The sequence below is a fragment of the Apiospora kogelbergensis genome (genome assembly GCF_038363985.1).
Source record: "Apiospora kogelbergensis strain CBS 113332 chromosome Unknown utg000007l_segment0_segment0, whole genome shotgun sequence".
NCBI lineage: Eukaryota > Fungi > Ascomycota > Sordariomycetes > Amphisphaeriales > Apiosporaceae > Apiospora > Apiospora kogelbergensis.
In genome coordinates this window covers 1577275-1600368 of record NW_027117424.1, presented here as the reverse complement: position 1 = coordinate 1600368, position 23094 = coordinate 1577275, and the positions used below count along the sequence as shown (strand labels likewise).

At 53.4% G+C, this 23094-nt stretch overlaps 6 protein-coding genes across 6 annotated transcripts; 3 read left to right on the top strand and 3 right to left on the bottom strand.

Annotated features, from left to right (window-relative positions):
* Positions 1 to 349: 349 nt before the first annotated feature.
* On the top strand, positions 350 to 3617 carry PG998_010857 (uncharacterized protein; the record flags this gene model as incomplete). The annotated part of the gene is made up of 4 exons (XM_066877673.1): positions 350 to 548; positions 636 to 1041; positions 1272 to 3454; positions 3511 to 3617. 4 exons carry the CDS (start codon positions 350 to 352, stop codon positions 3615 to 3617), a joined length of 2895 nt encoding a protein of 964 aa, XP_066726727.1.
* A 1479-nt stretch (positions 3618 to 5096) lies between these two features.
* PG998_010856 (MADS-box protein GGM13) lies at positions 5097 to 7093 on the bottom strand (the record flags this gene model as incomplete). Its single annotated transcript, XM_066877672.1, has 4 exons — positions 5097 to 5435; positions 5491 to 6756; positions 6821 to 6977; positions 7038 to 7093. 4 exons carry the CDS (start codon positions 7091 to 7093, stop codon positions 5097 to 5099), a joined length of 1818 nt encoding a protein of 605 aa, XP_066726726.1.
* A 5393-nt stretch (positions 7094 to 12486) lies between these two features.
* Positions 12487 to 16531, bottom strand: PG998_010855 (uncharacterized protein; the record flags this gene model as incomplete). Its single annotated transcript, XM_066877671.1, has 5 exons — positions 12487 to 12598; positions 12866 to 13075; positions 13129 to 13185; positions 13239 to 14069; positions 14208 to 16531. The coding sequence occupies 5 exons, from the start codon at positions 16529 to 16531 to the stop codon at positions 12487 to 12489; spliced, it is 3534 nt and encodes a 1177-aa protein (XP_066726725.1).
* A 1071-nt stretch (positions 16532 to 17602) lies between these two features.
* PG998_010854 (uncharacterized protein) lies at positions 17603 to 19637 on the top strand (the record flags this gene model as incomplete). Its single annotated transcript, XM_066877670.1, has 4 exons — positions 17603 to 17626; positions 17680 to 18033; positions 18327 to 18461; positions 18528 to 19637. The coding sequence occupies 4 exons, from the start codon at positions 17603 to 17605 to the stop codon at positions 19635 to 19637; spliced, it is 1623 nt and encodes a 540-aa protein (XP_066726724.1).
* Positions 19638 to 20126: 489 nt separating this feature from the next.
* On the bottom strand, positions 20127 to 21639 carry PG998_010853 (actin-like protein 4; the record flags this gene model as incomplete). The annotated part of the gene is made up of 3 exons (XM_066877669.1): positions 21579 to 21639; positions 20985 to 21509; positions 20127 to 20956 (listed from the first exon to the last, which is right to left on the bottom strand). Exons 1-3 carry the CDS (start codon positions 21628 to 21630, stop codon positions 20127 to 20129), a joined length of 1407 nt encoding a protein of 468 aa, XP_066726723.1. The 5' UTR covers positions 21631 to 21639.
* Positions 21640 to 22114: 475 nt separating this feature from the next.
* Positions 22115 to 22863, top strand: PG998_010852 (PIG-P-domain-containing protein; the record flags this gene model as incomplete). Its single annotated transcript, XM_066877668.1, has 2 exons — positions 22115 to 22140; positions 22194 to 22863. 2 exons carry the CDS (start codon positions 22115 to 22117, stop codon positions 22861 to 22863), a joined length of 696 nt encoding a protein of 231 aa, XP_066726722.1.
* Positions 22864 to 23094: the final 231 nt, after the last annotated feature.

Genomic DNA, 23094 nt, shown 5'->3' with positions numbered 1-23094 from the left:
TCTCCATCCTATCAGAACTATCTCGACTTTTTATCTACGGACGCCAGACACATTGATCCTGGTCCAATACTAGACCAACTATTCTACCAGCCAACCTGTTCCCAAGGAAATCCTCCCTCCCACCCGGCCCAGCTCCAAGGGATCCGACGACCATCGTCTTTTCTACTTCCTCATTGATGTCATTTCTTTTTTTGCCACCCGACAGCAAGTAGTTTTCTCCCGGAGACGACGACGACCACGACGACGGGCTCGCCCAAAAGTTCAAAGTACTGCTTCACGGGGAATCTCTCTTGCTATTTGACGTATTAGGATAAAAGCCCCAGCCGTCACATCATTCCAATCACATAAAATGCCGGGCCTCTTCTCCCGAATTAGGGGCAAAGACGGCCAGGGAAAAACAAAGTCCAAAAAAGGCGCCAACGCCGACGACCTGGCCCACCAATTGCCCCAAAAACCGCAGTGGGATGATGCCTACACGAGAACCTCGGTTGATCCAGAGGAAGTTGGAGAACTGATTCACGCTTGTACTGAGGAACTCAAGGCTAGGGGTATGTCGAAAATCTATTTATCCGCCTCGTACAAACCAACCAAACACCAAAGTTGACTTGGACTGACTTGTGTGTCGCAAACTCTAGCTCTCGACCTGCCGTTTCTTCTTCTGCCTTTCCGGCCAACGTCGGACCCGAGCGCGGTGCGCAATTTCATCCGACACTTCTTCGATGGCGCCCAGCCTTCGCGGGGCGACTTCCTCGTCCAGGAACTGCGCATGACGGAGCCTATGGTCATCTCTGGTGTACTTAAATGGTGCTGGAGTCGTCTGCAGGGCGGCGTGGTAGGATGGGACGCCTACGAGCTCTTCAAAGTCGGAGAGCAGGACTCGAATATGGCCCGTGACTCGTTCCGAACGTTCATACCCTTAAGTGTAGACAACGAGGTACGCACCGTAATCATTTTCGACTACTTTGACCTCCTGTCTGCGGTAGCGGCGCATGGCAAGATGAACGGGTTCGGGGGCCGCAAGCTCTCCCGTATGGCCTCTTGGTGGGCTTTTTGAGCACAAAGATACTGGGAACGGCTTCGAGGGTGGCTACAGATCATGGCTAACCGCCGCCGATGCCACGAGTCATATGTTCTTTGCCTATCTACGGTCACTGGCGCCCCAACCAACTATTGGTGCCATCTCCATGCTTCCCATGTCACTGCAGAAGCTCCTGCAGGAAACCGAGTACCCCCCCACAAAAACCGTCCCTCATGCAGTCCACCACGAATAGGGTCGTTATGATTGTTGACTCGGTGTCGCCTACTCCGTTTGCGCTGCTGCGCCGTGCTAACCACTTCCAATATCGCGAGAATGACCGAGCACTGCATCAATTCTCCGAATACGACGATCCTGTAAAGGCGCTTACCGAAGAGTGTCGCCGTGTCCTGAAAGCCATCTCCCTTGCAAACCAGAAATCGCAGGTTTCTAGCGCGAAACATTCGACTGGGTTGCGGGACGCTTCATGGTCGCGGTTCGAGGATATTGGATTTGGCGGAGCCGTTGAGGAGGAGGACGACGACGACTCTTCACGGACACAAAATGCACGGAATGCTCGGGGACTAAGGTCAACGCCAGCGTCCGGCGTGACCAACTTGGGGCGGCCGACCACTCCCTCGTGGGCCGATTTCTTGTCATCCGGCTTCGTAGACGACTCGCCAAACAGTCCCTCGATGTTGCTACCTCCGGATAAGGTGCTCCCGCCGATCGACACCACGGTTCGCCAGCGTAGCTCCCAGTCCCATAACCCGCGCCTTGAAAGCTCGCAGCTCCTGGAGCCTGGTGAGCTGGCCAACATCACTCGGTTCGACCTGGACGAGGCCTTCTGGTGGGTTTGGATGAGTAGTTTGGCACCTGAAGAAACACCCGACCGGAAATCTGCGTTCGGCCGGTGCGCTGTGATAGAAACGATAATTCGCTCCGGGCGTTGGCTTGTCATGGAGGAGATGGTCAAGGGGGCCGCCCCAGAGCCTGAAGCCGGCGCATATGTGGCAGAAAAGAAGGGGCTTTTCAGTTGGACCAAGCGTAACAAAGATAAGGGCATCTCTCGAAGCAAGTCGGCGGCAGGAAAGCGTGCGCTTGAGCAACAAGGCAACCTGAACCCAGGCGGCTCAATGGGAGGTTTGAGCAAGACGAGTATTGGGCCTGATCAGCAAGCTAGGATACAAGCTGCTGCGCAACAGCTACAGGCCAAGGAGTACCACGAGATGCAGAACGCGTCTCCCCCAATGCGGCGCGGACGGACGGACACCGAGTTAATGAGGGAGAAGACTACGAGTATTCTCACTCTGCAGCCCGCCGTCATGAAAGAGGCGTCACCCGCAATGAAATGGGCCAACAAGTACGACAAGGATGCTATCAGAGATGCTTACCTTTCCAGCACCAACCTCGGCCGTGGCCTGGAACAAGCTACTATGCAGACGAACGGACACTCGGAGAACAATTCGATGACCAACGGCTCGCATCGCCCTAACATCCCAACCAAATCGCCCTACATGTCGCCTCAGCCTTCTCCTGGGTTGGCACCGCCTCAGGCGTCAGGCCCAAATGAACACGCCAACGGATCTCGCAGTAGAACGCCTGAGCCTCCTCGAAACTTCGACAAGGAAATCGAGGCCAATCAAAATGTGCATCCTCTCCAGAGGCAAGAGGCCACGGGACGTGATTCTCCGCTCCCGCCCCCTCCGCAGGACTTTGCGTCAATGGAGGCAGCTCGATCGAACATGATCTCCCCTGAACTGACAAAGACGAGCCCAGAGAGCAAGAAGCAGCAAAAGAAGCTTCACAAGGACAAGGAAGAGAAGAAGTCCGGGGGTGGATTCCGCAAGCTTTTCGGCCGCAAGAACCGGGCGTCTAAAGTCCCAGAAAATGCTGCTAACGACGTCAATAAGATGATTGCGGAGGCGCCACCAGCCGCTTCCGAGAACCATCCTGAGGGGCTTCCATCTGAGCCTGCTATGGCGTCAGCTCCTGAGCACCCAATGGAGCCTATTGAGGAAGCCACCTCGACTCCCACTCAGGAGGAACACTACGCTCACGAACCAGCATATGAGCCTTCGGTGGATGATAACATTTCTCGGGTCGACACTGCGGACGCAACGGAAGCCAATCAAGCGTTCTCACGTTTCGATCAAGGACCCCTTTCCGACCAGCCGGCGTTTGTTCCTGAAGAGGATGGTAGTGATGACGAAGCAGCCCCTCCACCTATCGCACGCCACCCAAGCGACCAGGGGCTTAAGGAGGAAGCCGAGGATGAGCAGGAAGCAGTACCTACAACTGGCGTACCGGCCATTGACCGCTGGGCCCAGATAAGGAAGAATGCGGCCGAACGTGCTCGACACAGCGAGGAGCAAAGCAGCAGGGGCGGGTATAGCAAGGCTACGACAGAGGGTGACGATGAGACAAGCGGCGAAGAGAGTAAGAGTTTATCCCTGGCATAACGCACAAGTGAATTTGCTGACAGTATGATGCAGCCATTGAATCTCGGGTAGCTCGCATCAAGGCTCGTGTTGCTGAGCTAACGGGCAACATGGAAAACACCGCCGCTCCAGGAACGCGAACTCCTCCCCCTCGACGTTAGGGACGGATATGGGATGACGATTTTGTGATGCACTTCGACGGATAATATTCTATTCTTTTTGGGAGTTCTGGCCCTATTCCTCCTCCTCTTTTCCTTCTCTTTCGAACTTCTGGGTTGACGCTCGCACACAGTCTTGACGTTCTGTTTGCATATCAAGCTGGCAGGGACTTCGCCGGGTGCCCCCTTAACCCCCTACCTTACCCTTCCTTGTTCTTGCTTCTAATTTTCCCCCGACATCAAGATTTGTCAACCCAATCCACACGATGATACCACTAGAAAGCTTTTTGTCTGCTTGTTTTTCTCGATATACCAGCGCGCACCTTGCCTTGCCTGTCCTCTTCTTCTTTTAATCCCCAAATTCCCATCTACACATCAAAGGGGCCCGAAAGTGCGACGTTATGTAATGGTCCACGGGGGAGCGGATTTGTAGCAATAATAATTTCTCTGATCGTGTTTTTGTTCTTCCTCGTCGAGGGAAACAAATCGCCCTCGCCGATCCAGCCCAGTACTTGTGACATGAGAATAATGATACAACACAGCAACTACACCAGCAACTCCAGTTGCTGGCTACCAACGGCCGCCACAGTAGGCTTCGTCAGTGCCACGTACGGGATGAGTTCGGGTCTTTCCCAAGGTTCGACTCACGAAACACCAACTGTGTAATTACCATTGGGTGGCAATCGCTTTCATGTGTACCATAGCTATGGTTTTCATGGCAAAAGCCACGGTTACCGCCCGAGGCCGGAATGAAACCTTGGTAACTACTGACAGTAGAGATAGTCAGATATGCTGTAGCAATATCACGATCTTGAAAAAGACGGCATCAAATTATCATTGTATGCGAAGAGTTCAATTTGCTCAAAAGTTGCCCCAATATATACGTGTAGGTCACAGCAGACGATGGCAATCCACGGTTCTAACGTACAATCTCTTGATTAAACCACATGTTAACGCCAACAACGCCCAGCCCATGCGCCCACTCGTTAAATCATATTTTTTCGCCTGTGCCTTTTACAAATGCAAGAATCCAAACATCGTGAAGGTTGACAAAAACGAGCCCCATTACTTTGACGCGACCAAAGTCCCCTCCCTCTCCACCACTCTATACAGAACACTTGAGAGAAACCCTGATTACGATCCCAAAGATAAAGTTGCCATCGGGACTAGAACCAAATATAATAGTAATACCAGGACGCCATACAATGCTTTCGGTATCCAAACGAAAGTTCAGAAGAGAGACAAGCGAACATCGCTCGTACGGTATAAAGATATAAACCCTGGAAAAGCTCATAGGATATCGATAAACACACCCGCCAAGTGCATCGAGGCCGAAGGGCCATGCTCGCGTATCGCTTTTCGAAAGTATAGAAGTATCATGTGGTTGTTGTACAGCCCGCATGAATGATGCGGGAAAAGGCGCTCGTAAAGTAGTTGGGGCAGCAAACGAACAGCAAAGAAAAGGAAACGTGGCGAAACAGTCTAGGAGTCAACCCTCACCCTTTTGGCTTCTACACCTTCTGGTCCATCCGATGAGGGCCCCGCGGTGTTGATCTCGGGACTCTTGCGCTTGTGGGGATTCTCGTCCCTCAGGAAAGATGGACCAGAGCCATGCACAGGAGTGGCGAAATTCAGAGGGCTTGGTAGAGTATTGCTGTCACTACCTCGGAAGTTCCACTCGGGATAGAATGTACTAGGGCTCGGCAGAAGCTCATTGGTGAGGAAACGAGAGGGCAGCGCTGAGACTGGAGTATCGATGTTCATGCTGTTGTTGTTGCTCTGAGATTGAGGTAGGGGGTCTTGCGAAAGGATTCGGCGGGCCTGTAGCTCCCGCAGAAAGCAGCGCAGAAGCCGATGGAGACGGCGGCGGGAGAACAGGACCGGTACCGTGAGATTCAGTATTATTGCGACGGTTGGCTTGTGTCGCCGTTTCTGATGGGTTTGCTGGCGACGTGCTTGATTCTTGGGTATTGCTGCCAGCTTCCGAGGCTTCATCGGGAATCTGCACTTTGAGTTTAGGCCGTGGGGCGCCACCGCCACCATTGCCAGCCCCGCCCACTCTCAGACTATTAGAACGCGACGGAGGAGTGAAAGTTGTCTCGGGAATGGACCCAGATATAGATTTCCGGTTCAGCCCGGGACCTAAATTGCTCGGCACGTTGGACGTATTGGATCTTTGAGGCGGCGGCGGCGGGGAGCTATGATCGTTGTTCCGTGAAACAGCACCTACGTCCACAGACTGGGATCGATTACCTCCGGCAGATTCATCTTTGATGTTGCGAGGCTCTGCACCAAAAGACTCCAGGTGTTGAGATAGTATAGAGCGGTTCTCATCTATAGGCGTAAAGATGCTGTGCTGTTTGCGTTGCGGCAGTTTCTTGATAGCAGAAGTCGTATCGAGAAAGGTTCGGTTCGGTCTCTCGGACGCGGCGTCAGATCTGGTTTCCATAGGCGGGAGAGGTTGCTGAGGCTCCTGTGGCGGGGGCGGATGGTGATGAATCTGCGGCGGCTCGAGGTGTGGTTGCGGAGGGGACATGTGCGGCACGGGCTGGGACTGCTGGGGAAGCTGCTGCGGTTGAGGCTGCGGTGGGGAGGGTTGCGGGCGTTGCATGTGTTGGTTTTGCGCAGGGCCTTGCGAATAGCTGGGTGGAGGAACCGAGGAGCGCCTGTCTTCCATATACTGGGGCATCGGAGGTTGCGGTTGCGGTTGCTGGTGGTGCTGGGGAGGCGGATACGGGAACTGGGTTGGCTGATGAGTGGTCATATGCGGCATACTGGACATGCTAGGTTGGCCTTGCGGGTTGTAGATCGCCGGGTGAGGCATGTAAGCATAGCCGTTAGAATGTTGTCCGGTCGGTCGTCTGAAGTCGGTTCTCGAGGAGGGTCTGGAATTCATCTGCGGCTGGGGAGTGTGACCTCGGGAGACGAAAGGGACACCATTGATGGGCGGCGAGGCCGAAGGGGCGTGTCCGTGCAGCTGTGGGAAAGGCGGTTGACCTTGCGTCTGGTAGTGAGGGGGGATCATCTGGGGTTCAACGGAGCCTTCATGGCCGTGAGGTGGTGTGGCGTCACCATCTTCGTCGTCGTCGTCTTCGCCGCCATTGAAGTCCGTCGGACCTTTGTGCTCATTTGGCCCACCATGCTGCGATATGATTTCTCGTCAGTTTGTCTTCTTCGACCTGCGATATAGGCGACAAGATACGCACATATGTGTAGCGCGTGATCAGCTCACGCATGTCGCCCGAGGAGTATTCATATAGCTTCTTGTTGCTGCCGAAAATGAAGACAGCCACGTCGACGGAGCAGAGGACGGAAAGCTCGTGCGCCTTCTTGAACAGACCACCCTTGCGCTTCAAAAAGGTGCTGTAGGCAGGAGAAATCAGTCTGGGCTTGCAATGCGCGCGGGGTTGGAGGCAAACCTACACTGAGCGGTTCCTGTCATCCTTGATCGCTTTGATCTCAATCTTTCTCCGCCCCATCTTGAATTAGATGGCTGATTTGCGGCCGGGAGACGGAAGACAGAGCGCGGCGTTCCGTGGGGCTATATGCGATATAGACGATTGCGACGGATGTTGCGCCAGGGTTGGATTCCTTCGCGTTGCGGTGGCCCAATGCTATGGCGTCGAAAGACTCGGTCTGGGGGTTCAGAGGTCGAATGCGACGTCGGGAAGGGCGAAGATGGGTATTACCAAGTGCCGGGGAGATGGCGCGCCCAAAGGTGGCAGAGGCAGACTATGTCGGGCGGGCGCTGTCAAACCAAGCTCTAACAAATGCAATAAGAAACAACAGAGTTCGGAACTAGTGGAAGCCGGCCTTTTTGACTTTGGGGGAGGACGATGAACATGCAGATAGATAGATTATACAACAAGCAAAAGGAAGTGAATGGAGAGATCTATGTATAGCGTCTGTGTGTATGTATAAAAGATAAAAAAAGGCGGCGGCCTTGCTAGCCTCGGGGCCAAGGATGAATAGAAAAGCAGCCCGTTGCGTACGTATTCTTGTGGAGAGCAGGGAGTGAGTGTGTGAGAGCGAGAGAATAGAGGGAACGGGTGCGGGTCAAAATATGAAACGGGGCTTGATGGATGAGGACAGACAGGACAGAGGGAGTGAGGGTGAGAAGTCGAGCGCGCACACTCCTGCTTTTCAACGATTTCCTCGCATTCACCACACTTGGGGGAGGGTGCGCGATGTTGCTTCTTTTCTATCTGGACGGCCGGCTGGGTTGGTGTCGTCGTTGCTCGACAGAGGTCGCGATGCAGATACAATGATACATCCATCCATACATGCAAACACAAAGATGAAAACGCTATGTACTTACAGACGTCTGGTCGGTGCTTGTGCAGGGCGATGGGGCTGAATTGGCTGGTTGATTCTAATAATAGATGGATCGTGTTCACCACGTCTTGTCACTTGCTCGGGATGGGAGCAGAGAACAAAAAAAAAGAAGACTGGAGGGAATGGGTAGGAAGGGTGGGAAAACGGGGGTGGACGAGGGCGGGGGGGGTTCCAATGGAGACACACACACACACGCACACACACACAGATACACACACATCTCTTCCTCTCTGCTGCTCACGCTCATCTCATCAGCACCTTGACCTGGAGGGAGAAAGTGGGCGGGCAGATTGGTTGGCAGTACATACTCGGTAATCAATCATCAATTGAATCAATCGAGTCGAGTCCTACCAAGGTTGTTAGTGTAGGTACTTTGGGGTGGTCTCACACCGTTTCCGTGCTGCCAAGTAAATGCAAGCTCGAAAGGGGAGATGGAAAGTGCCGTCGATGGAATCCCATTGGGCCAATGGGGGAGCGAGGGCTGCTGGGCAGGGGGAATAGCCTGTCCACTCTTGCCCATCCCGAGAAACCGTTGCTCCGAATTGCAGCTGCTTCCATCTTCCGTTCCCCACTATCGACATAGTCAGGTACTTTCAGTCATTCAATGCAGGCTAAATCCATCCGAGTACCAAGTCTATGTATGTATGTATGTATGTAATTGCATTGTAATAAGCCCTTGGCTGCTTCGCTGCTTTGGTTTCGGTAACGGCTGCAGGTCGCTGCCAGCACTGGCCACTGCCATTTCCAACACAGCAAAAGCAGCAGCCACCGGCTGGCTATGACTTGTCTCGCAAGAGCAATAGTCCCATAGTCCCTATCGGCCTGCGCCGTAGATAATACTTATTGTGAGACTCCCATCAGCGTTCGACTGGGCAAAGCCAAGAGAGGCTATTGCCTTGCACATCGTCACATGGTCGGGGTCTGGGGGGTGGGAAGCGGGTGGACCATCCCCAGCATCATCTGCTGGACGCTATCATAGTGTTACCTGTCTACACACATGCCTGCGTGTCTGCAGGTAACAAGCAAGACCGGCCGGCTACCTGGCCCCCTCGCTACTAACTATGAACAACATATGACAAACGTGGCCCGGGGCAGCTGTCACCTTCAGCCTTACCAATCAAAGGCTCCCGGCTCTGCAGCTTGACACATGCATCGCCTGTTACTCGCGTTGCGAAACATGCCCCCAATCACAGCCGAGACCCCTAGAGCCTCAACGGTGGCTGTGTTATTTTTGGGAATGCAGTATGCTTCTCGAAGTCTTTTCATGATTACTCTTCAACGTCCCTGCCGTCGATCTTCTCACGATTCTCCAATCTTCCCCCTTACTTCCAGAGCCGCGCTTCTGCTCTGTCCAAGATGGAAGCATGCGTTTTCGGGCCAATGGCAGCACGACCGGCGTCCATCGACTTCCAGGGTTAAGCGACACCTTGCTTGAGGATACCCGATATAGAACTTTTTTTCGTCATCTGGCGACCAAGTTTAGCTATCGGAGCACGGGGAAAGGGGACCTCGCATTTCTCTGCTGACGTGCGGCGTTCCCAGCCGAGAACGGCCCAGGCAGATGACCGGTTGCATGCGGTACATACTAGGCATACTAGGCATACTAGAGAATGCAACCATAGCGCATTTTTCTCGCTCATGCATGGGTGTCATCGAAGGTTGACGTTGGCAGGTACCTACCACCAGTCGCATTCTGACTCCGGTCCCGAGTAAGCTACACGTCTCGGTGCCTGCATGGACCTTGCAGTAGATACAACACTACGATGGCCGATAAACCTAACATTCAACCACAGGGTGACTTTGGGAAAAGTGCCTAGTATGCTTGATGGCGTTATGTTCCGATATGGCTGCAGCATTGCATCCAACACATGATCCACTGAGATGGGTTGCCATTGAATACGATTCGAGCATCCCCATGAACCCAAACTTAAGCGCCGGGTGCTATAAAACGCTAGAGGGGTAGTTGGACAGATGCCTTGCAGTCGTGGGAACGACCTCGAAATGCTGATTGGATTCCTGTGTCTGGTCAGGTAAGGAAGGCTACACGGAGGAGAGATTTCACCACCCCGCCAATCTGGTAAGTGTGCAGCCAAGCCCACACACCTGCATACTTACACAGCACAGGCACAACACAACCACGCGATGATGCTGTTGCTAAAAATAGCTATTTATAGCAATACCCCGCTCGCCTGCATCGTTATGTCGCACAACTTTCTCACCTTTACCCCTTTCCGGCCAATTAGCCCTTGAGCGCACGCTTATGTGGGTAAATTAACCCTCCAAGCCCGGGGCCAAGCCATGGCTGCGAAGAAACGGCCGAGATGATCCTTGCTTTTGCGCCGCGAGGCCATCAACAAGAAACAACACCTTCCCTGTTCGCACACACCTACCGTTCAACGCTAGCCCGGGGAACCTAAAGACGGATCGATGGATTCGTTTCCCATGGGTTCAGCTTATGGGACAGCAAGCTTGTGATAATGCAACGCTGGTTTTTCCAGGATCGTGAGTGAGAGCCCTCGTTTACTGCTCGTTCTCCTCTGGGCGGTCCCGATTCATGGAACCGAGTTGCACCAGTTTCCATCGAGCTCCATGTCCAGATCTTCAGCCGGACCGCTAGGCAGGGGGGCCTATGTATTATCTGTTTGGGCTCTGCCGAACGAGCAGCACCAGCACACCGATAAGTTGTTGGCCCCATGACTTAATCATCACAGATTAGCCGCCGAACTGGGCAATATACATAGCCAACTACATGATTGCAAGGATGATCAATCGGATCAGCACGCAATTCCATTCATTGTACAGCAGGTTTGTCTGTCCACATACAGATCCAACGGACCGGTATGGGCCAGCTCCCACCCGGGAAACAAGGGGGTCGCGGTCGCTAGTCCTGCCCAACCTCGGAGATCCAACCAGAGTGGATAACTGACTGACATTCATTGATTGTACTTTCGGCACGGAGTATTCGACTACAGTATATTACTACTTTCCACCCTCCTCTGTTCAACAAATCTTACGTACGCGGCAATCCCTCACCCGGCTTCTTTCTGATCTCGGATGACTGAGAATCCGACCTGTTCGTACTGCACGCCGCAGAAAGGAGCAGAAAAAATGGCTAGAAGATGCGTATAACCGTGAGTATGGTAGGTTGGGTAGGTGATAAACATGCATCTCCAATCCCGAGAACCTGAGGATCCCCAAATAGGTACGTAGGCATTCTGCATATTGTGTGTGCTGTCGCGGCGCGGGGTATTATCCCAATAACATCGAGATCGTAAGCTGGCCTAATTAACCCCCTCTACACACCCTGACGAACAGGCCGGCTGCCAACCAGCACCCATCAGTCATGTGTGATACTAATCGTCGTCGTCGTGCACCAAGACATCACCCACCCAGGCTAGGCACGCAACTAGTGAGTAAGTATGGAATAATACACTCCCGCGCTGCAGGAACCGCATCCCTCGGGTACTATGTTTAGCAACGCGAAACCTGCATGCGTTTTCCCCGGTCTCCCAGTCTCTCAGCCGTCTCTTTACCTATACGCTAGGCGCTCTGCTACTGCAATAGCGATGGGATGGTTATGTGATTCAAGTTTTTTTATATGCACCCACGTATACATGCCTGCATGCTGCTATCTATTCCCGGGGCCATGGCCAACCCCCATCATCACCAGCATGGACAGCAAGCCAACAGGGGTTGTTCCTTCCCATCCCACCACATCTGCGTCGATGATGGACTAGACCCCTCGGCGATCTATCTCGTTAGGAGATTTTCTTCTCACGAGTCTCGATATATTTCATGTCTTTTTAGGCGCTCATATCCCTGCAATGGGACCCTGATGACTACGTCTGACCAATTTTATCACCCACTCATCATCGAACGACTTCTTTTTCCGGGGGGACATCACATTGTTTCCAACGGTACGATGAGCTATATCTGCACCATCGTAACGGCTCGTGTAATGTATTAATGGCTGTCGTAGCAGAACTGTTGCTTATCATTGGACAGCAACCTATGATGATGATACTTCCTACAACCCTCCTGTACTTGGCGCGGGTGGTCTCAAGAGTATTGCATCGCGGGGGCTCACGATGCAGTGAGAAGAGCCAAGTTAGCGCAAGAGGAAAAATAAACCTGAACGCCAATTTTCGATGCTTGCCCCTTTCCATGCAGGTACCCTCGCTTCCATGTTTGGATCATCACCCATCCCTCTTAACCACCAGCCAGACATGTTTCTTGTGAGCATGGAAATAAACCCCAACGCCTGGCCTTGCAAGAACAAAGTGCGCGCTTCCGCAAAGAGTTGCATATGCAAATCCAAATACCAACCCCTCCCTTCGCTTGCTCTGCTTTGCCTGCGACTATCGACTATTGGCTAATTGTTGATTCTGGATAACTCTCGGAGCCTAAATATAGGCCACTGCGCTCCTCGCCCAATGATCGAGAATCTCGTCAGCAAATTGAATATACAAAGTTGCTCTCACCATATATACGTTTGCAGCGCACTGGGAGCCAATCTCCTCTTCGGATCGCCACCTCATCAGGGGGAGGCTGCTGAACCCCCAGCCGCAGGGGCGCTGAAAGAACCAAAACCACCACTATCATTGGCGCTATCGGGATTCGTAATAGTACCGTTAAGCAGAGGACACTTGCTATTAGTCCAAATGAGTTAGCGATGTTGCTGACCGCAAATCTCCAGGATGCTGAGATGTAGTAAGAAAACTGAGGGGTGAAACTTCATCCCCCATACGGGTACACTTCAACTAGAAGCTGCCACTGGGTGACCGGGTAAATGAGAGCAGCCATGTGACATGTCTCATTCCACGCAGACATATGCACCCATGTGCGAAAGACCCCAGGTATCTGAGATTGGGGGGCTTTGATCAGGTAAGGTTTGAGGATCGCATCGATGTACAAACCTTTTGTTGGTCTTGATGTGTCCCACCTGCCCGCAGTTTGCGCACTTCCGGGTCGTGCCTCCTGCCGTCTTATCGGCAGAACCAGACGGATCCGGGGATGCTGCATCGGGGTCGGCGATGGCATTCTTCTTCTTCTTGCCCTTGCCCTGTTTTTCGCGCACTTGACGTCGATCTTGGTTCTTGAGCAGACGTGACAACTCCTTCTCGACCCTACACCATGTTAGTTCACGAGTTCACACGCTAGACAAAGCACGACAACTTACAGCTTCATACGCTCTCGATCTGCATCTGCGTCTCCAGTAGCTTTGAGGCTGTACACACTGTGGATGTATGTTAGCGATGATCCGCGGCAAAAAGGGTAGCCGGCACGTACTCTCGAGAGGTTTCTTCCGTCTCCTTCCTTAGTTTAATGTAGTTCCGGATGACGGCTGGGTTGTCAAGAATGACCGTCTCCATCACCTCATTGCCATTCTCATCCCGCACCTTACGGTTGATTTTTAACTTGCGTTTACTCTGCAGTCGACTGCCAGCACTGGTTCGTGAGAACTGACTGCGTCCATCATCGATGTGAGCAGCTGGCGTGTAGTCGGATTTTCTGGTGTTGAATCGATCGTCCTCGTTTGTCGTGTCCAGCACATCCGAATCTTCATGTGTTGTAGGGTCTGATAGTGTCGACTTCTGTCGTTCCCAGATGTCCCCAATAGCGGCCGTGTACATGTCATGCTGCTTTTTCACATTGTAAGAATGTCCGCCATTGGCCTTGCGCTCTTTCTCGATGGCATCAGCGCTGGTAGCAAGAGGTCCTTGTACAGCGTTGATGTAACCTCCCTTCATGGAAGTTTTGATGAAACTGAAACCAAGACCATGGCCCGTGGGGTCGCCCTCGCCGTGGAGTGCCACCATGGCCTTCTGTGCACTGGCTTCAAGGAAATTCGATGTGAGCTTCCAAGGGGCCATCTTGATTGCCAGTGGTTCTTCGGCCCCGCCTTCTTCTTCATCATCCGCGGTGGTAGCGTTCTTCCTGTTCACGTCGTATCCGGCCGCTTGCAGTTGCATCTGTCCGATTTGCATTGCTTCGATTAAACAAACGTCTTCGGGCTTGATCATGGCACGGATGTCCTTCTCGTCCATGAGAGACTCGCCTTCTTTGAGCTTCCAGGTCTTGGAGTCTCGGTCATACGCCAAAAACTCTTTCATCTTTTGTCTGCGTTGTGTTAGTTCATATTTGTTTGCTTTCTGTTCTGTGAAACTGTAGAAGTGGTCTATCTTTTCAGATATATCCGTTCCTCGTTTGTGTTGGGGGACGGGGAAATTGTAAATGTGATCGTTAATGCTAACGCACCTATTCTGAGGATCGAACTTGTCAAACACATGAGGTGTGATCTCATGGATATCGACGTCCTGTGTTGGCCGTTTCCTCATCATGCGATAAGATATCATCTTCAACCGGTTTTTGGCAGTGCTTGTGACCTTACGGGCGTGAGGCCCAGGAACCTCAACAGACGGGAAAGTCTGGCCCACAACATAGATGTGATCAATTTTCTTCAAGTAGAATCGTGGCCCATCGTGAACATTAGTGCTAAAGCCAAGGAGGAAGTCATTCGGTCTTGGCTCATGTTTGAAGATAGGGGCTCGGTACATTTCATTGTGAAGTGTGGGGACGGTTTCGCCAGGCTCGACTTTGCCAAAGATTGAGAACGGTGACTTGTCTTCAGGCATTAGTATGTGCGGCTCGCCAATCTCAGCTTTGTTTGTCTTGCTGTCTTCCTCCTTGTCATCTTTGCGGCGATGGTAGTTGATCACACGACTTCCCATGCCGAAATTGGATAGCATGACGGGCGCTTGCTCCGAGTACTCAAACAGCACAGCTGACGAATTATCGTTGAGACTGAGGTCCTTGCTAGTCCTGAAGATGTCCTGGACACTCCTGTTCTTGAGCTCCTTACGTTTTGTCCTGGTGTGTTTCTTAAATGTGATAGCGCTCCGCACAACCTTGTCCACATCGAACTTCTTCCGGTGGTGCTCCCAGAAGTTGCCCTCGAGTTTGGTTCGGTAGAACGGGAATGTCAACTTGAGGGCGGGCAAACTATGCTCTACCGCAAGATTTCCAAGAGTAGCCCTGACCTTGCTCTTGTTGTTAGCTTTGAGCGCATTGTAGGCCTCATCGTTGGAAATATTGAAGCGAGCCTTGACATCCCTGCCAAGTTGCCCGTTCGCCATACGCGTTGTTTTCTCCTCGATCCTTGGCCGCTTCTTGGGTCGGTCAGACTGTAGGTCTTCCAAAAGCAAGAAAGGGTCGTTGAGATCAAGCCGGATGCGCTGGCCGAAACGTTTGGTAGCCTCAGCAAAGTTTTCGATGCCCGACGTGTCGAATGACGAGATGTCAGGCAGGCCGATCTCAATCTTGCGCTTTTTCTTAGTCTGCTGGTGTGGCTGCAGGAACTCCCGATCCCAATCGTCCATTTCCTCGTCCTCGTTGTGCGGTGGTGTGACAAGACCATTTACCCTATCCAGCACTGCTGATGGATCATGGACGTTGTCCCAGTCGTCGCATACTGTTGCAATCTCGGCCAACGTGAAACCTCCGACTGGCTCATTTTCATCTTCTGAGTCTGATTCTGGCTCTTCCATGTCCATGGCGATAGAGCCCATGAAGCGACTCCATTCGTTTTCCTCGCCATATTGCTGCTGTGGCCGTTTCTGTGTTGCTGCGATAGTACTGTCGGAGAGACGGAACAGCTTGGCTGAGTCGCCCTCGAGTTCGAGTTCCAGCTTAGTAGGGACCAGCGCAGGTGGGCTTTTGAGAGGTTCCTTGTAACTGAACTCAGCGGGCCATTCCTGGAAAAGCTCCCTGAAGTACAGGATTTTGTGGGGTGCGAAGCTAGGAAACTTCTGCTCGAGAAGTTCATCGACATTCTGAGGCGGGATGGGAATGGCAGGATGGTCCTGGCGGCTTGACTGCTCGTTCACCCAAGCGCTAACACTGCTCTCTCCTTGTTGGGGGAAGTTGAGGCGCATCCGCTCCTCGAAAGACATGTTATTCCAGTCATCGTCAGTAACGTTGGCATCGACGGGAGCTGCGCTCGGTGCAGCAGGCAAAGAGGACCGGTTGGCTTCACCGTCGGGTTCGCCTTTGCCATCGCGCTCATCGTCCTGGGTGGGCTGAGTTGGAGGCTCGGTTGTTGGAGGAGATGAAGGAATTAAATGATCGTCGCCGTCGCCGTCACCGTCACCGAAAAGGTCGTCAAACGCGTCGTGGTCATGGCTAGTACCACTATCTTCGGTCAAGTTAGGAGCCTGAGACATGCTGGTGTCGAGGTCCTTGCCGAGGCCGTCCTCAGAAGCGATATCATCATCGCTGATATCCTCGTAGTCGATAGCATCATCAGCCTTGTCGGTTTGGTCAAGCTTCTTATCGCCAAAGCCCTCAAGATTGAGTTTTGCGCCTTGCCCACCGCTCACTCCTGCCAGCATTGTCTCTATTGCCAGATCATCTTCAGCAGCCTGGTTTGTCCAGTCGATGGCATCTGTCCCGGGGGAATCTCTTGCTTCCGACTTGATGCCCTTGGCCGGCTGACTGTTCAGGTCGTTGGATTCGTCAGCCATTTCGACATCTTCAGCGCCGGCAAAGCCGTCGGCGGCTAGCATGTCGAGTTCGTCGGACATGATGTCGGTTTCTTCCCTTTCGCCTTCACAATCGTAACCCTCCTAGAAAGTCGTAAACCACGCGCGCGTGACCTTTGACAGGTCGAATAATTATTTCATTCCGGAAAAAAGCAGGTGTGTATAGCTACCGTAGGAGCTGGTGATTTCGGATTGTCGCGAGGGTTTCTGTAGTGGCCCACGCAGCCAGAGTCGAAAGATGGTTGTTAGGCGCGGCGTGCGTGAATCGATGAATGTTGAATGAATGTTGGAGAGGTGACGAGAAGTGTTGCCAAGACCTTAGTGGAGCCGATGGCGTCTAGGCAGCGCGTTTTCGCCTAGCCACGGACCCACTAATCTGGGGAACGCAGGGGTCACAAGGTCTAACAACATGTGGCTGTGAAAGGTGTGGCTAGAGCAGGTGCGATTGAAGAGTGTTGCGAAGCACCTGTAAGTTGATGATGGAGTGATGTGTTGCAGCTAAGCGTATTTGTTTGCAATGTATGGTGATAATGGGACCTTGGTGTTATTCATGAGCAAGACACATCATCTTGTGGTGGTTGATACAAGTTATGATTCGAAATGCGGTGAAGTGGAAGTGCGGGACGAGTAGAATGCCTGATTGATTGTTGATTGCAGTTTGACACTTACCTCGGCCTGCACAATGTCATCGAGTGCCAACCTCTTAGTTATTCGAAGGGAAAGAATGCCTCATATGACATGGTGACATGAGCAATTTCCGATTATGCTGGTCTGAACGTTCGCTGGTGGTGGGGGTTGAAGTAAATGCTTATTTCTAGGTCGAGATAATTGTCTATCTTTGAGGACTTTCCCAGAAAATTATGCAACTTATTCTGTTTCCTATAATCCAAGCTGTTCGACCGAGGTGCCTTACATGATATGATGATGGTGAAGGTACTGGCGAGGAACTTAGGTAATCGTTGAGCGTGATGCATACAAGGCATTTACGACAGTCAATGCCGGGTTCGAGGTGGGACCTGCCACGACATGGAGCACCTTCACGTGCATGCATACCTGACATACGGTACTGACAGGTATCGAATCCCACATCGATGAATCCAACTTTGGATCACCATGGAAGAGTTGTGGACCTTGGTTGTATGTGTGCTAATGGAAACATTACCTAGGCCCTTGGGACTAAATGAAAGTAGGCAAAGTACATGGAACCAGCAACCGCCGCTATCGCAGTCCTAACTCTCGTTGTTCCTTGTCTGAGCCGGTTTACATCCTCCTTGCGGGCAATTCGAACATCTGGCAAACCATTTCTTGATCTGCTGCTGCTTCCAATTGGCCTTAAGATTGCGACAGAGCGAACGTGCGTACACGCTCCTCACAAAATGGCAAGAGACTTGTTAAAAGCTCAATATGTGGGCAAAAGCCTGTATAACGTCCCCACCCCGGCCCTGGTCCTTGACCTGGCCAAGGTCGAGGCCAACTGCAACTTGATGCTGGGTGCAGCACAGCGGCTGAACCTCAACTGGCGTGCTCATATCAAGACTCATAAGGTAAGCATCTGTTGCTTTGCACTTATTGAGTTCCTCGGAAAGGCACCAGCCCCATAAGAGCGAGAGAAGAGCATCGTGGGCTTAGGTCGAAGAATTCCGGGGCGGTCCAGATTCCCTCATCTATTATGCAAAATCACGATGCACCCAGATGCAAAGCTTCAACCTAGCTCGCAGCTAGACCCAAGCTGGCTTCAAATATGGCCACCTGTCTCGTTTGGGGTAAAGACTGGACAAATTGGGAAACATTTCTTTCTTTCCTGGCACCTTTCCATCTAGCTAATGCAGTGGTATAGACGACCGAACTTACAAGGCTTCAAGTTGGAGATAAGATCAGCACCCCTGTCAACTTGGCTGTATCAACACTAGCCGAGGCAGAGAACATCGTGCCGCTTCTCAAAGAATACCAGGAGAGCAGTCGTAAAGTCAATGTAATCATGGCCATGACGCACTCACCCCTTCTGCTTGGTCGACGCGCTTCTGACGTGCGTGTATAGCTACTCTTCGCATTCCCAATCTATTCGACATGTGTGGACCGCCTGGCCCCTATATCAGCCCAACTCGGCCCCGGTGGCCTTGCCGTGATGGTTGACCATCCCGACCAGATCAAGCACCTGACTGCTTTGGCCAGCAAGTCTGGCAACCCGCCCCTAGTATTTCTCAAGGTCAATTGCGGGAGTGACCGTGCTGGCGTCGTCCCGGACACGCCCGAGTGTGACAGCCTGATCGACAAGCTTCTCGTCTCCGAAGCGGTTGGATCTTGCGAGTTCATGGGCATCTACGCCCATACTAGCCAGTCGTACGACACCCGATCGGACTGGGAGGCGCTCGAATACCTGGGCACCGAGTTCGGCGCCGTGTACCGCGCGGCCCAGGTGGTCCGCAAAGAGCGGCCCGACCACCCGCTGATCATCGCGGTCGGCGCCTCGCCGCAGGTGACCTCGCTGCAGCACCCGGGGTTCAGCGAGCCTGCGAGCGGCGACTCCCCGTCGACGCCCTCCGAGGCCCTTGTTCACAAGATGTCCCATCTGATCTCCACGCTCAAGGCCGAGAACCTGACCCTCGAGGCCCATGCAGGTGTTTACACGACCCTGGATATCCAGCAGCTCGCCTCGCACGCCCGATCCTCGGACTACCTCAACTCGGCCGCCCTGGCGCTCACCGTGCTCGTTGAGGTAGTCTCGCTGTATCCGCAACGCAACGGTGATAACGGCACCGCGGAGGCGCTCATCAACGGCGGCACCCTGGCTCTGGCGCGTGAGCCCTGTAAAGACAAGGGCTCGCCGCCTGGGAAGCACTACAGCGCCTGGGGTCTCGTGAGCCCCTGGAACTGTGGTGGCCAGCCGGTCCCGGGACCAAACTTCCCCGCAGAGCACGAGGGTTGGGAGGTTGGCCGTGTGACACAGGAACATGGTATACTGACATGGGCCGGTACACCCGAGGAGCAGAAGCACGCCTCTTTGTACGTCGGCCAAAGATTACGGGTATGGCCGAACCACGCCTGTATCACGGGCGCTCAGCATGGCTGGTATCTCATTGTGGACAGCCGGAACAGGGGCCGCGAGGACGAGATCGTGGACGTTTGGCCACGCTGGAGTGGTTGGTGATCTGCTTGAAGCTTTAGTGGACGCGACCACCTAGGATGACGCCCGAGGGCATCGGATTCGTTTCCAGCGATCTGTAAGCCTTGCTATCCCTATTCTTGTAATTTGAGAGATAGCATTGGCGTAAGAGGGCCTTCTTGGCGCTGAAGATTCCTTTTCGACTTATAGACAGACAGACGATGGGGAGTAGGAAGGCGAATGCGATTTTCATAGAATGCTCTGGCGCACCAATTCCAAAGACTAGTCAGGAATCTGATATAGTAGGCATAAAGCCTTTTACTTTAGACTAAGACGACTGCTCCTAATCTAGACTATACTCCCTCGTTTCAATGACCATGTTACTCCAGACGCCTGTATCTCCAGATAACGCATCACACTGTATCGAATATGGAGGTAAAAGAGGATCAACGACGATCCATAACAGTGGCTCTTCTTTTTCGAGGGTACCATACTCCATCTATTCTTTTCGCCCTCCACCCCTTTCAGAAATGCCTATTTACAGCGTTTCTCGACGATGCCGGCACCATTCTCGTCGTACTCCTTCTTCGAAATCCACATTTGGTGGAAAGTGCCCAAGCTCGCCAATATCGAGCCGCCAATCCACGAACCAAATCGTCGTTCTGTTGTCAGACCAGCTGCGTGAAGCTTGACACGCATACCGGGGTACATGGCCATCAGCTCGTTGTTCAGGCGATCGTTGAATCCATTCAGCAGACTGGTGCCTCCCGTGACAACAATATTGCCCAGCAAGTTGGGCCGCAAATCCACATCGACAGCATTAAGGCAGGCGCGGATCAGCTCGGGGATCGTCTGAGCCTTAGTGATGCGCTCCTCCTCCGAAGCAGTAGGCAGTTGGGCGGTTTCGTCCCACATGCCCTCGGAGACGCGGTAGCGTTGTTCGCGCCACATTTGGTTGGAGCCATCGGGCATCTCGAAAATGCGACCGGGCTGCGTCTTGACAAGGTCTTCATTTCCGGGATTCGAGTAGCGTCCAGGTCCACGCCATACTTCCACCACAGACTCCTTGTATTCCGTAAGAAGACGTTCGTCCTCATAGGCACGATACGAAGGATGAAGGTCGTGGTTGAGCTGGCGCAAGATGGCTTGGCTCGGGGCGCCGGCATCGACCGGGACCTTGCTCTCGATCATGTAGCTGGGCCTGATCTCGATCTTGGGGTCGCAGCTGTCGAACATGGAACGGATCTGGCTGGAGAGCCAGAGACCGCCAACATGTGATTTCTGAATGGATCGCTTCAGGATCATGCCGTCGTGCACCGCAGTCACGCTCGTGTTTGCGCCCCCCAACATCCACCACCAACGCACTAGCCTTACCCGCAGCAAATGCCGCACAGACTGGGGTTCGCGACAGCCAGAACGCAGGGCAGCCCCAGTTCTCCATGGCGATTTCGATAGCCTTTTCTCGGGCCTTGCCCTGATTCCAGGGTGCCTCGGTCATCAACAATGGGCTCTCAGCCAGAGGCTTCTCGGCATTCTCGGCGTTCTCGGCAGACGTAGCGGCATCCTCCATGGACACGTCGCCTTCACCATCTGCGCCATCGTTCAGGCCGTTCTTCGAGGGCTGTGTCTGGCGGCGCTCGGGTTGCAGACGGTCCAAGAGCATCGACTCCCACATCTGCACAGCCGTGTCCCAGTCTTCCACGATGGACTCAGTCCTTGACATGTAGTTTTTGACCTCGAAGTCGGGGCGGGCGAATATGTAATCCTCGCCGAAGACGTTGCGTGAACCCGAAGCGGCATTGGTGTCTTTGATGGAGCCGTAGAAAGAGGGAAGGACGGACTTGGGCACGTCTTCGCCCGCGAAGCCGGCGCGTGTCTGGCAGTATCCTGCATCGAGCACAAGAGCTGATACTTCATCTGTTCTTGGTGATCAGCACCGAGCTCTACACCAAGTTAGAAGGCGAGGCTAAGCCTCGGGCAACATACCTCCACCGTAGATATCAGTCGGCACAGACGCCGTAGTGAGGGGTTGGGCCATGATGGCGATGGGTTGACGTCGATATTGATTCAATGGTATCACTGCCGAGAAATATGGCGGGAATTACGACAACGGCAAGACTGCTTTTTCGAAATTGAGAATCGCAATAGCTTCGGGTTGCACCGCGTCGCGTGGCTGGTGCGTCGAATTGAAAGTGGCAGGCAGCTTGACGTACCTACAGTATGTGGGGCCCGTGCACCCGTAGCTTCTATGTATGTACTAATAGTTCAGGTACTGCTGGACAGACCAGCCTGCCAGGGTGGTGGGGGAGCTCGTGAATCAATGACAGTGGGAGGAGGACTTGACTTTGCGAATTCCTACCATAAACAAAGCCAACTGCCGCCAGCGCTTTCGAAGGGTTGGGAAAAGGTGCATGTTGACGATGGATGTTGAGGCGAGGCCTAGTTCCCTGAACTGCACCACCAACCGATTAGACACACCTTGAACCCAACGACCTGCGCGGTACCATCGCAACTCGCCCGACATGTCCGACTTCTCAGACGAAGATCCGTCGCTCGACTTCCCGGAGACGTCCTCCTCGGAAGAAGCCTCCTCGGACGAAGACGCACAGCCGCTCCCGCCGATTTCGTCCAACTACTTCGCGCCGCCCTTCTACGGGCGCCCGCCCACCCCTTACCGCCGTCGCCGTCGCTGACCTCGCTCCTGCGCCCCTCGCGGCCGACGACCCCCGACGCCTCGGACGATGAGCTAGAGCCGGTGCCGCGGGCGGCGCCGCAGGTGCCCACGTACGAGTACTACGGCTTCGTGCTGTACCTGTTCAGTACGCTGACCTTCCTCGTCTACCTGTTGTGGGCGTACCTGCCCTCGGCCTTCCTGCACGCCATGGGCATCTACTACTACCCGAACCGCTGGTGGGCGCTCGCCATTCCCGCCTTCCTGGTCGTGCTCATCGTTTACATCTACGTCGCCCTGGCCGCCTACAACGTCGAGTACCTGACGCTACCCCTGACGGATCTCGAGACCATCGTCGACGACGCGGCCAACGTCGCCACCATCGACTCCCGCGGCCGCATACGGGGCCAGGGGAGAGGTGCTGAAGAGAAGGGTGCCGCCAAGCGCCATCAGATGCACACGAGAGAGCTTGATTGGTGTCGTATCTGGAATAGGGGAACGGACGCTGTAATGGATGTGCCTCTTGCAGGTGTGAACGAGGTTCTCTATGGAGGCCATGTGGGTTACAAAGATGAGAATGCTAGAGAAGCTGGCGGCTGAACCTTTGAGGTACCATGTTTGTACGATTTCACTGTTGCAGCATTGCGTACGGCGTTCAACTTTGGCCAGAGGCAACATTCGAATCCGTCATAAAGAAAAGATTTCACACGAAAACTGTAGCAAGAATGTGTCCCGCGTATTGCTTGAGTTGCGCACACGGTACAGTAATAGTCCTGTTCGTCTCAGGCATCATGGTCTATTCGTATTTTCTATAGTACAGACCCCAGGCCA